The 10,372-nt window shown below is 64.9% G+C and overlaps 1 protein-coding gene and 1 long non-coding RNA gene across 3 annotated transcripts in view; both read left to right on the plus strand.

Moving 5' to 3' along the window:
- The window catches only part of MAPK8IP2 (mitogen-activated protein kinase 8 interacting protein 2), a 28,887-nt gene extending 26,453 nt beyond the window's left edge, over positions 1-2,434 (plus strand). For both annotated transcript variants that reach the window (XM_074540309.1, XM_074540310.1), the window contains one exon: positions 1,330-2,434. In XM_074540309.1, coding sequence (XP_074396410.1) covers positions 1,330-1,402 — 73 coding nt within the window. In that variant the 3' untranslated portion in view covers positions 1,403-2,434. The remainder of the gene's footprint in view (positions 1-1,329) is intronic.
- A 6,074-nt stretch (positions 2,435-8,508) lies between these two features.
- LOC141728990 (uncharacterized) lies at positions 8,509-10,339 on the plus strand. The gene is made up of 2 exons (XR_012580237.1): positions 8,509-9,956; positions 10,050-10,339. It is a non-coding gene; the product is annotated as an uncharacterized LOC141728990 (long non-coding RNA).
- Positions 10,340-10,372: the final 33 nt, after the last annotated feature.

A 10,372-nucleotide genomic window follows, 5' to 3' on the forward strand; every position in this document is an offset into this window, starting at 1 on the left:
GGGGCTGGGGGCACGGGGTTATGGGGGTACAGGGACACGGGGGGCACTGGGGACAGAGGGGCACAGGGGGTATGGGGGGCATGGGGGGCAGGGCATGGGGTGTTGGGGCTGGAGGTTTTGGGGGATCTGGGTGCTGGGGGATTGGGGGTGCAGAGGCTCTGGGGGTGCTGGAGGGTCAGGGTGCCAGGGATTGGGGGATCTGGGGGGTCTGGGTGACAGGGGACAAGGGGTGACAGGGGGCAGGGGACAGGGGGGCTGGGGGTCTGGGTGTCAGGGGATTGGGGGTGCCAGGGATTGGGGTGCCAGGGATTGGGGTCTGGGTGCCAGGGACTGGGTCTGGGTGCCAGGGACTGAGTCTGGGTGCCAGGGGATTGGGGTGTCAGGGGGTTGGGGTCCGGGTGCAGCATTATGGGGTGCAGGGGGCTCTCGCTGTGCTGGGTCTGGGGTCACGGGGTGTGAAATTTTGGGGTGCTGAGGGCTGGGTGTGGGGGCTCTATGTTCCAGGGACTTGGGGGTGCTGTGGGTTTGTGGGGTCTGGCTGTGCCAGGTTTGGGGGGGCTGTGGGTACCAGGATCTGGCTGTGCCAGGTTTGGGGGTTTGGGGGGGCTGTGGGTCTGGCTGTGCCAGGTTTGGGGGTTTGGGGGGGCTGTGGGTCCGGCTGTGCCAGGTTTGGGGGTCTCAGGGGGCTGTGGGTCTGGCTGTGCCAGGTTTGGGGGTTTGGGGGAGCTGTGGGTCTGGCTGTGCCAGGTTTGGGGGGTCTGGGGATGCTGTGGGTCTGGCTGTGCCAGGTTTGGGGGGGCTGTGGGGTCTGGTTGTGCCAGGTTTGGGGGTTTGGGGGGGCTGTGGGTCTGGCTGTGACAGGTTTGGGGGTCTCAGGGGGCTGTGGGTCTGGCTGTGCCAGGTTTGGGGGGTCTGGGGATGCTGTGGGTCTGGCTGTGCCAGGTTTGGGGGGGCTGTGGCGTCTGGTTGTGCCAGGTTTGGGGCTCTGGGGATGCTGTGGGTCCAGCTGTGCCAGGTTTGGGGGGTCTAGGGATGCTGTGGGTCTGGCTGTGCCAGGTTTGGGGGGGCTGTGGGGTCTGGTTGTGCCAGGTTTGGGGGTTTGGGGGGGCTGTGGGTACCAGGGTCCAGCTGTGCCAGGTTTGGGGGTCTGGGGAGGTTGTGGGTACCAGGGTCCAGCTGTGCCAGGTTTGGGGGGCTGTGGGTGCTGGCATCCAGCTGTGCCAGCTCTGGGGGTACCAGCCCCCTCTCTCAAGGTCTCAGTGGGTCTGGGGGTGTCTCTCTGTGCCCCCTCCCCTCGCTGACCCCCTCTCCCCATCGCTGCCCCCCCAGTCGAGCGTTTCAGGAATATTACCAGGAGCACCTGGAGTACGCCTGCCCCACAGAGGACATCTACCTGGAGTAGGGTCCCTGCCACCCCCGGGACCCGGGGCCACCCCTGGCACTCGGGGCCATCCCCGGCACTCGGTGTCACCCCCAGGGACTCTGGGTCACCCTTAGGGACTCGGTGTCACCCTTAGGGACTCGGTGTCACACTAGGGATTCTGCATCACCCCCAGGAACTCGGTGTCACCCCCAGGGACTCAGTGGGACCCCAGGGACTCTCTGTGTGACCCTTAGGAGCTCTGTGTGACTCCTAGGGACTCTGTGTCACCCCCAGGGACTCGGTGGGACCCTTAGGAACTCGGTGTCACCCTTAGGGACTCTGTGTCACCCCCAGGGACTCGGTGTCACCTCCAGGGAATCTGTGTGACCCTTAGGGACTCGGTGTCACCCTTAGGGACTTGGTGTGACCCCAGGGACTCTCTGTGTGACCCCAGGGTTTCTCTGTGTGACCCCCAGAGTCTCTGGCCCCCCCCGCGCCCCCCCGCACGCCCCCCCCCCACCTCTCGGGGGTCCGGGGGTCCCCTCGGGGGGTGACACAGCCCGGGGGGGGGTGGCACGGCCCGAGCAGCCCCCCCTGCATGAGCACGGCCAGCCCGGGGGGCAGCGGGCCCGCGGCTTTGGGGGCACGGGGGGGTCCGGGGGAGCACGGGGGGGGGGGGGGGTCCGGGGGCAGCTCGGGGGAGGGGGGGGAATCTCCGCGCACCCCCAAATCCGCGCTGCCCCCCCCACAGGAACGGGGATCCCCCAGAGCCGCCCCCCGCCCCGGGTGTGCTGCCCCTCGTGTCGGTGTCCCCGGCTGTCCCCCCCCTCCCCGCCCGCCACCGAGCTCGGGACCCCCCCGGGGCCGCCCCCTCCTCACTGCTGTGCCTGGTGGTCCCTCGCTTCGGCCCTGTCGCCCAGCGCTATCGTGACTATATCGCCACCCGCTCGATGTCCCGGTATTTATCTGTACTCAGCAGCCAGAGGAGCCCCCGAGCCACTGTGCCACCCCGGCTGTCCCCACGCCGTTGTCACCCACTTGGTCTTTCAATAAAATATATGCTTGGTGTGAGCTGGGGACAGTCCTGGGACAGGAGTGGGGACAGGGTGGGGACAGTCCTGGGGACAGGGGTGGGGACAGGAGTGGGACAGTGCTGGGGACAGTGTTGGACACTGGTGGGGTCAGTGTTGGGGACACTCCTGGGGACACTGCTGGGACAGTGCTGAGACACTGCTGGGGACACTGTTGGGGACATCCCAACAGTGACAGTTGTTGGGGACACTGTTGGGGACATTGCTGTGACGGTTGTTGGGGACACTGTTGGGGTCAGTGTTGGGGACAATGCTGGGGCACTGCTGGGGACACTGCTGGGATACTCCTGGGGACATCCAGGCCAGGCTGGACACCCAGCTGGGTTGGGGACACCCAGCTGAGTTGGGGACACCCAGCTGATTTGGGGACACCCAGATGAGTTGGGGACATTCAGGTGAGTTGGGGACACCCAGCCCCTTCCCTGTCCCTTTGTCCCTTGGCCGTGCCCCACAAGGGTCACCCCCTGCCCTGGCCCTGGGGACACCAGAGGGTGGCCAGGACCTGCTGGGGGTGTGACACTGGGGACAGTGGCATCATGCCGTTGGTGTGGCACCTGTGGGAGCCAGAGCACCCCAAATCTCACCCAGGAACACCCCAAATCTCACCCAGGGACACCTCAAAAACTCATCCAGGAACTCCCCAAATCTCACTCAGGGACACCTCAAAATCCATCCCCCCCCATCCTACCCAAAATTCATTCACCCCAAAATTTGAGGGGCACCTCAAAATTCAGCAGGGACCTCCTAAAATTCAACCAAGAACCCCCCAAAACTCACTCAGGGACACCCCAAAACTGACTCAGGGACACCCCAAAATTCACCCGGGGCACCTCAAATTTCAGCAAAGAGTACTCCAAAATTTATCCAGCAAAACCCCAAAATTCAGCCGGAAAACCCCCAAAATTCAACCAGGGACACCCCAAAACTCATCCAGGAACATCCCAAAATTCAACCGAGGACACCCCAAAGCTCACTCAGGGACACCCCAAAATTCAGCCAGCAAAACCCCAAAATTCAACCGAGGACACCCCAAAACTCATCCAGGAATACTCCAAAATTCAACCGGGGACACCCGAAAATTCAACCGGGGACACCCCAAAATTCAGCCAGAAAAACCCCAAAGTTCAACTGGGGACACCCCAAAATTCAATGGGGACACCCCAAAATCCACCCACGGGGCTCTGTCCCTCGGGGGCTCCCCTTGTCCCCCCCTGTGTAGGGCTGGGACCACCGCGGGATCCGAGTGAGCACAGGACCAGGCGGAGCTTTCTTATAAATTTATTACATAATAATAATAATAATTAATAATAATAATATAATATAAGAAACATAGATCTCTGTGGGGGATGTGTATCACAACGTCAAGGGCGGGAGGCGAATGGCCGCACCTCCGTGACTCCGGAGAAGGAGAAAGCTCCTCCGAAAATCCATACAAAATTAAGGGTGAAGTCAAACTGACCCTGGGAAATTAAAAACGGAACGAAAACCCACAGGTGAGTCCGGCTGGGGGACGGAACCGAGAGTGTGGCGGGGCCGGGCTGTGCACATGCAGCGGGCGTGAGGGCGTGGCACATGCATGGGCAGTGAGGGCCTGGCCGGACAGCAGCCGGCCGGCCGGACAGCGGCCCCGCCACGGATGGGGCCGGCGGGGCCGGGGATCCCCCGGGAGCTGAGTGACCCCGGGGGGGTTCTGCTCTTTGTCACAGTCGGGGGAACGGACGGGCGGATGGAGGGGGGCGATGGCGCCGGGCTGGACAACAGAAAAATATCGACAGCTTGGGGGGGAAAAAACCCCTTTGGAAGCAGGGGGGAAAAAGAAAAGGAAAAGTGTCTCCCTTTGTACAGCGGAAAAACCCGAGTGGTGGAGAAGCCATGAGAGGAATCACAGTAACGCCGCGGCCCGGGGCGGGGGCGGCGCGGCCGGGGGCGGCACGGCCCTGGGGTTGGCGTGGCCGAGCCGTGGTCAAGGGGTCGGCGTGGCCAAGAGGCCAAGCGGTGGTCAAAGGGTCAGCACGGCCGAGGGGTTGGCGTGGCCGAGGGGTTGGCATGGCCAAAGGGCCGGCACGGCCAAGGAGTTGGCATGGCCGAGGAGTTGGCATGGCCGAGGGGTGGTCAAGGGCTTGGCACAGCCAATAGATTGGCATGGCCGCAGGGTTGGCATGGCCAAGTGGTCAACACGGCCAAAGGGTTGGCATGGCCGAGGGGTCAACACGGCCAATGGATTGGCATGGCTGAGGGCTTGGCGTGGCCAAGGGCTTGGTGTGGCCAAGGGGCGGTCAAGGGCTTGGCATAGCTGATGGGTTGGCATGGCCAAGTGGTCAACACGGCCAGTAGATTGGCATGGCCGAAGGGTTGGCATGGCCAAGAGGCTGGCACGGCTGAGGGGTGGTCAAGGGCTTGGCACAGCCAATAGGTTGGCATGGCCGAGGGGTTTGCATGGCCAAGTGGTCAACACGGCCAGTGGGTTGGCATGGCCAAGGGGTTGGCGTGGCCGAGGGGTTGGCGTGGTCAAGGGGTCATCATGGCCAATGGGCTGGTGTGGCCAAGGGTTGGCGTGGCCGAGGGGTTGGCATGGCCAAGTGGTCAACATGGCCAATAGATTGGCATGGCCGAGGGGTTGGCATGGCCAAGGGGTTGGCGTGGCCAAGGGGTTGGCATGGTCAAGGGGCCGGCACGGCCAAGGGGTGGACAAGGGCTTGGCACAGCCAATAGGTTGGCATGGCCGAGGGGTTGGCATGGCCAAGGGGTGGTCAAAGGGTGGGCACGGCCGATGGGCTGGCATGGCCAAGCAGTCCACACGGCCAATGGGTTGGCATGGCCGACGGGTTGGCATGGACAAAGGGCCAAGGGGTAGTCAAGGGGTTGGCACGGCCAAGGGGCTGGCATGGCCGAAGGATTGGCGTGGCCAAAGGGCTGAAGGGCGGTCAAGGACCTGGCACAGCCAATGGATTGGCCTGGCCAAGGGGTCAGCATGGCCGGGGTCTCAGCATGGCTGACGGGTTGGCGTGGCAAAGGGTGGTCAAAGGGTTGGCACGGCCAAAGGGTTGGCGTGGCCGAGGGCTTGGCATGGCCAAGGGTCCTTAAAGGGTCAGCACAGCTTAGGGGTCAGTGTGGCTGTGGGGTCAGTGTGGCTTTGGGGTCAATGGGTCTCAGGGCTGACCAAGGGTTTGGCACGGCCAAAGGCTTGGCATGGCCGAGGGGTCAGTGTGGTCAAGGGGCCAGCCTGGCCAATGGGTTGGCGTGGCCATGGTATGGCCGAGGGGTTGGCATGGCCAAAGGGTTGGCGTGGCTGAGGGGTTGGCATGGCCGAGGGGTCAGCGTGACCCCGGGATTGGTGTGGCCGAGGGGTCAGCGTGGCCAAAGGTTTGGCATGGCCGATGTGTTGTTGTGACCGAGGGGTCAGTGTGACCCGGGGGCTGGCAGAGCCGGGGGTGGCCGAGGGGTCAGCATGGCCGAAGGGTTGGCGTGGCCGGGGGGGTCAGTGTGACCCCAGGGGTCAGCACAGCCGAGGGGCCAGGCCGGGGTCAGGGGTCAGCTGGGCTCCCGCTCTGCCTTCTCCCGGATGGCTTTTCCAAAGGCAAGGTGGCCCCGGCTCCGGAGGGGTCCGGAGCGGGCGGGCGGCGTGGCCGGAGTGGGGACAGGAGCTGGGGACACCGGGAATCACTCCCGGGAAGGGGACGGCAGCGCTTTGGGAACGGCCACGGCAGCGACCCGTGGCCGATGGGCACCGTGGGGTCCTGGTGGTGGCACCGTGGCACCGGGTGGGTGACCCTGGCCGCCGGCACGGGGCCATCCCCAGCCGGTGGCACAGCGGGGCACAGGCTGGGGGTGCCGAGGGGCACCAGGGGGACATGGGGGGGACACGGGGGGGACACCGGGGGTCTGTGCTGGCAGCTGGAGGGGCCGCCCCAGGCGAAGCCAGTTCGCCCGAGGACCCTGATGTCCTTTTGGAAGTCCCTTGTCCAGCTCTGGCAGCACAGGGGACAGGGATGGGCAGGGGACGGGGGTGGGCAGGGGACAGAGGTGGGCAGTGCTGGGGACAGGGATGGTCAGGGCAGGGGACAGGGATGGGAAATGAGGGGAACAGGGATGAGTGGGGCAGGGGACAGGGATGGGCAGGAAAGGGGACAGGGATGGGCAAGGGACAGGGAGGGGCAGGGGACAGGGATGGGAAATGAGGGGGACAGGGATGGGAAATGAGGGGGACAGGGATGGGCAGGGCGGGGGATAGAGACGGGCAGGACAGGGGACAGGGATGGACAGGACAGGAGACAGAAATAACGATGGTGGGGGACACAATGAGTGGAGCAGGGCACAAGAATGAACGGGCAGGGGACAGGGATGACCTGAACAGGAGACAGGGATGAGTGGGGCTGGGGACAGAAATGAGCAGGGCTGGGGACAGGGATTTATGGGACGGTGAACAGCCATGAGCGGGGCTGGGGACAGAGATGAGTGGGACAGGGGACAGGGATGAGTTTGGCCGGGGACAGGGATGAGTGGGGCTGGGGACAGGGATGAGTGGGGCTGGGGACAGGGATGAACAGGACAGGGATGAGTGACACAGAGGGGGAGGATGAGTGGGGCAGGGGACAGGGATTAACGGGACAAGGGGACAGGGATGAGTGGTACAGGGACAGGGATGAACGGGACAGGGATAAACGGGACAGGCATGAGTGTCACAGGGGACAGGGATAAAAGGGACAAGGGGACAGGGATGAGTGGCACAGAGGACAGGATGGGTGACACAGGAGAGAAAGGATGAGTGGGGAGCGGGACAGGGATACCTGGCACAGGGGACAGGGATAAACGGGACAAGGGGACAAGGATGCTGGCACAGGGGACAGGGATGAGTGGCACAGGGGACAGGGATAAACGGGACAAGGGGACAGGGATGCCTGGCACAGGGGACAGGGATGCTGGCACAAGGGACAGGGATGAGTGGCACAGGGGACAGGGATAAACGGGACAAGGGGACAGGGATGCCTGGCACAGGGGACAGGGATAAACGGGACAAGGGAACAGGGATGCCTGGCACAGGGGACAGGGATGAGTGGCACAGGGGACAGGGATAAACGGGACAAGGGGACAGGGATGCCTGGCACAGGGGACAGGGATGCCTGGCACAGAGGATAGGGATGCCTGGCACAGGGGACAGGGATAATAAACGGGGCAGGGATAAACAGGACAGGGGACAGGGACAGCAGGACGAGGAGGCTGCGGGGACACACGGGGCAGCTCGGTGGCAGCGCCGGGCGCTCTCGGGACGGGCAGCGCGGGTGGAAGTCGCCTTCTCTGGCGTGGGGCCTGACTGGGACGAGCCGTGGTGTCCCCGCGAGCGGCGCGGGGGACACTCAGTGTTCGCCAACACAGGTACGGCTGCAGCTGCTTCAGCGGGAGCTGCGGGTGCGGGCCGGGCACGGCCGCGGCTCCGCGGGCGCGGAGCGGGCACCGCCATTTCCGCCCTCGGGGGGCGCGGAGGAGGACGAGGACGAGGAGGAGGAGGAGGAGGAGGAGGGAGGGGAAGGCTCCTCCGAAATGGCGAGAAGGCGCACAGCTCTCCGGTCCCAGAGCGAGCTTGAGCGGAGCGGTTGCGCTCCGCGGGTTCGGCCTCTCGCGGCGAGAGGCGGCCGCGGGCGGGGGTCTCCGTCTCGGTGTGGCCCCGACAAACAGCTGCGGAAGGGGCGGAGACCCGGGACACCCGGCGGGACGCGCCGGGCTGCCCGCGCTCAGGCCACCACTGTCACTGCCACCCGCGCCCGTGGCGCCCGCGGAGCCCCCGAGCCTCGGGGGACACCGGGGGGGGCTCCGCGAGGGGACACCGGGACAGCGGTGCCACCCAGGGGACACCGAGAGCGCCGGGGGCTGCCGGGGCTGCGGGGATGGGGAGGGACAGGGGAGAGGGACAGGGAGAGACAGGCAGGGAGGGCAGGCTGGGGTGGGCAGTGCCAGGCAAGGTGGGCAGTGCCAGGCAGGGTGGGCAGTGCCAGGCAAGGTGGGCAGGCAAAGCAGTCAGTGCCAAGCAGAGTGGTCAGTACCAGGCAGGGGTGGTCAGGCAAGGCAGTCAGTGCCAGGCAGGGGTGGTCAGGGTGGTCGGGCAGTGCCAGGCAGGATGGTCAGGGGCAGCCAAGCAGAGTGGTCAATGCCAGGCAGGGGCGGCCACGCAGGGTGGTCAGTGCCTGGCACGGGTGGTCAGAGAGAGTGGTCAGTGTCTGGCAGGGTGGTCAGGGCAGTCAGTGCCAGGCTGGAGTGGCCAGGCAGGGGTGGTCAGGGTGGTCAGGCAGTGCCAGGCTGGGGTGGTCAGGCAGTGCCAGGCTGGGGTGGTCAGAGAGAGTGGTTAATGACAGGCAGAGTGGTCAGTGCCAGAGAGAGTGGTCAGTGCTAGGCAGGGGTAGCCAGGATGGTCAGGCAGGGTGGGCAGTGCCAGGCAGGGTGGTCAGTGCCAGGCAGGGTGGGCAGTGTCAGGCAGTGCCAGGCAGGGTGGGCAGTGCCAGGCTGGAGTGGCCAGGCAGGGGTAGCCAGGATGGTCAGGCAGGGTGGGCAGTGCCAGGCAGGGTGGGCAGTGTCAGGCAGTGCCAGGCAGGCTGGGCAGTGCCAGGCTGGAGTGGCCAGGCAGGGGTAGCCAGGGTGGTCAGGCAGGGTGGGCAGTGCCAGGCAGGGTGGGCAGTGCCAGGCTGGAGTGGCCAGGCAGGGGTAGCCAGGGTGGTCAGGCAGGGTGGTCAGTGCCAGGCAGGGTGGTCAGTGCCAGGCAGGGTGGGCAGTGCCAGGCAGTGCCAGGCAGGGTGGGCAGTGCCAGACAGGGTGGGCAGCCACGGGCACGTCCCCACCGGGATCCCCCAGGGGAGCGGCCCCGGCAAGGGACAGGCAGAGGAATTCCCGGGAATTCCCCAATCCCACAGCGGCGCCATGGCACCGCGACGTGCTCCGCCCGCCATGCCACATTCCGCCGTGCGACATTCCCGCACGCGACATTCCCGCAGGCGACATTCCCGCGTGCGACATTCCGGCACGCGACATTCGAACCATGCGACATTCCCGCGTGCGACATTCCCGCGTGCGACATTCCCGGCGGGATGCGCGGAGGGGCTCGGGACAGCACCGGGAGGTGGCGGAGGGACACGGGGACACAGGGGACAGAGGGGACAGGGAGCGGAGGGGGCAGGGGAGAGGCACAGGAAGGTGGCGCGGGATTGTCTGGGATGGGATTTGGGGTGGGAGGTGGGATAGGATTGGGATGGGATGTCGGATGGGAGCTGGGGTTGGGATCTGGGACGGGATCGGATTTGAGCGGGGATTTGGGATGGGATTTGGGATGGGAGCTGCCAGCCTGTCCCTGTGCCCGGAGAGTCCCGGGAATGCCGGACACAGCGGGGACACAGAGCGAGGGTGGCACCGGCCGGGCGAGGGGAGTGGGGATGGATTTGGGGACACAGGTGGGATGGATTTTGGGATACAGGTGAGGTGAACTTGGGGTAAGGGATGGGATGGATTTGGGAGCACAGGTGGGATGGATTTGGGGGGCCCAGGTGGGATGGATTTGGGGTAAGGATGGGATGGATTTGGGGGACAAGGGTGGGATGGATTTGGGGACACAGGTGGGATGGATTTGGGGTAAGGGTGGGATGGATTTGGGGGATAAGGGTGGGATGGATTTTGGGATACAGGTGAGGTGAATTTGGGGTAAGGGATGGGATGGATTTGGGAGCACAGGTAGAATGGATTTAGGGGGCACAGGTGGGATGGATTTTGGGTAAGGGTGGGATGGATTTGGGGGATAAGGGTGGGATGGATTTTGGGATACAGGTGAGGTGAATTTGGAGGATGTGGGGGGGATTGATTTGGTGGATAAGGGTCAGAGGGATTTGGGGTAGTGGTGGGATGTATTTGCGGATGATTGCACAGGGTTGGGCTGGATTTG

Source organism: Zonotrichia albicollis, chromosome 4 (assembly GCF_047830755.1).
Source record: "Zonotrichia albicollis isolate bZonAlb1 chromosome 4, bZonAlb1.hap1, whole genome shotgun sequence".
Classification (NCBI taxonomy): Eukaryota; Metazoa; Chordata; class Aves; order Passeriformes; family Passerellidae; genus Zonotrichia; species Zonotrichia albicollis.